This window comes from Populus euphratica, unplaced genomic scaffold (assembly GCF_000495115.2).
Source record: "Populus euphratica unplaced genomic scaffold, PopEup_1.0 scaffold1895.1, whole genome shotgun sequence".
NCBI lineage: Eukaryota > Viridiplantae > Streptophyta > Magnoliopsida > Malpighiales > Salicaceae > Populus > Populus euphratica.
The window spans coordinates 1,889-3,456 of record NW_011501739.1 but is presented as its reverse complement, the minus strand read 5'-3'; the positions used below and the strand labels follow the sequence as shown (position 1 = coordinate 3,456).

The 1,568-nt window shown below is 36.5% G+C and overlaps 1 protein-coding gene across 3 annotated transcripts in view; it reads right to left on the bottom strand.

Annotated features, from left to right (window-relative positions):
* Positions 1–243: 243 nt before the first annotated feature.
* Positions 244–1,568, bottom strand: part of LOC105118358 (nudix hydrolase 2-like) — a 3,043-nt gene continuing 1,718 nt past the window's right edge. For all 3 annotated transcript variants that reach the window (XM_011016283.1, XM_011016282.1, XM_011016284.1), the window contains 6 exons: positions 1,528–1,568; positions 1,365–1,442; positions 1,220–1,270; positions 1,061–1,095; positions 752–860; positions 244–612 (listed from right to left, as the gene is read on the bottom strand). In XM_011016283.1, the coding sequence (XP_011014585.1) occupies positions 430–612; positions 752–860; positions 1,061–1,095; positions 1,220–1,270; positions 1,365–1,442; positions 1,528–1,568 (497 nt within the window). In that variant the 3' untranslated portion in view covers positions 244–429. The remainder of the gene's footprint in view (positions 613–751; positions 861–1,060; positions 1,096–1,219; positions 1,271–1,364; positions 1,443–1,527) is intronic.

Here is a 1,568-nt window from a genome sequence, read left to right as displayed (position 1 = left end):
CCCAAAAATTCCCAGAAAAGGTCATGTTCATAGATAAAGATGAATATAACAACGAATTTTGAGGAAGTTTAATTGATTAGACAGATAAAATACATGATCCACAACTCTTGTCTATTCCTATAAAATTCCTAACTTTTTTTTTTTCATATAGAGCATTAATCATCACATATTCATGGTTATCACCATCCTTAATAATTAATTTTCCAAAAGGGATTCAAACGCAGGATGCTCATCAGGCCTTCATTGCTGTGAAGCATGTTCATAAACGAAGAATTATTCCTTTTTTCTTTGGCTTTCCATTTGTGTGAGAGTTGTCTATGTATAGACATTTAACAAAACAACAAGAGAAGGTAGACAGGAAAAACTATGGAGTTATACAGTTTGTAAGCGACAGTTGTGTAACAATCCGTGGATTTCTTTCGCAGAAGCTTAGTTGAAATCCCTGTTGTTGAAGTACAAGTAGGTTTCTTTACCAGAATCTGGGGCTACAGGCATTGCAGAAAACCCACTGTAGTCCATCTTGGCTTTAGTTCTGCATATTTCGGCAACATATTTGAAGAGCTGATGTTCTTTGTTATAAGGTTGGTTCACATAGTCTTCAATTGGCATCCACTGAGAGAAAAATACAATCGAGAAAAGCAAAATGAAACAAAGCTAAGGTGGGCACCGAGAAACTATTGAATCTAGGCATGACCTAACCCAGAGGATCATTTTTTTTACATAAAATCAAGTAACTACCAGAGTAAAATACCTGAGCTGCCTCGAGCTCTAAATCTTGCTTCTGGATGTCAAAAGAGCGTGGCCTTAGCATGCAAATGAAAAATAGATCTGATTTGCTAAAGAATGATCGGTGGCTTTGTCTGCGAGCGAACAACAGAGATGAAATTATGAAGGTACGGAATTGAAGTGGAAAAAAAAAGAGAGATTATGCTGAGAAAGAATGGAATTCTTCTGTCGAATGAAGCATGGAAGACTATCTGTATTCCTTGTATAGCACCAATGCCTGGAAACAATTTATGCATGATGAACTAGTCTATTCATTACAAAGCAGACATCTCACCTGAATGCTAAAACTTCCATAAATTCTGTGTCAATCTGATACAGGATGAAAACCAGAGACCTTAGATTTAGAATAGAAAATAAGAAAATAAGAAGCTAAAGATATTTCACCATGTTGCTCACATTTTTAAGTCTGAAAGAGTGCAGATTGATTACTTACTCCTGTCTCTTCCTTAACTTCTCGAATTGAAGCTGAAGGAATATCCTCACCCTGTAGATGGAAATTTTTAATTTACGAGGTAGAACATTGTAAAAGACAACAACTACAGCCTGCAGGGATTGAAAATGCTTGCAATCCTGCTCACCTCATTAACCACCCCGGTAGGTAGCTTCCATACACCTGTGCCTTTAAATCCTCCACTATTCTCCTTGACTACAAGAACCTACTCGTAAACAAATTATAGAATTCAATGCCATCAAAACTTATCCAAAGAGAAGGTGGAAAGATTGAAAATAATTATCGAATACCTCTCCATTACTATTCAATACAAAAGCCCCAACCCCTACAC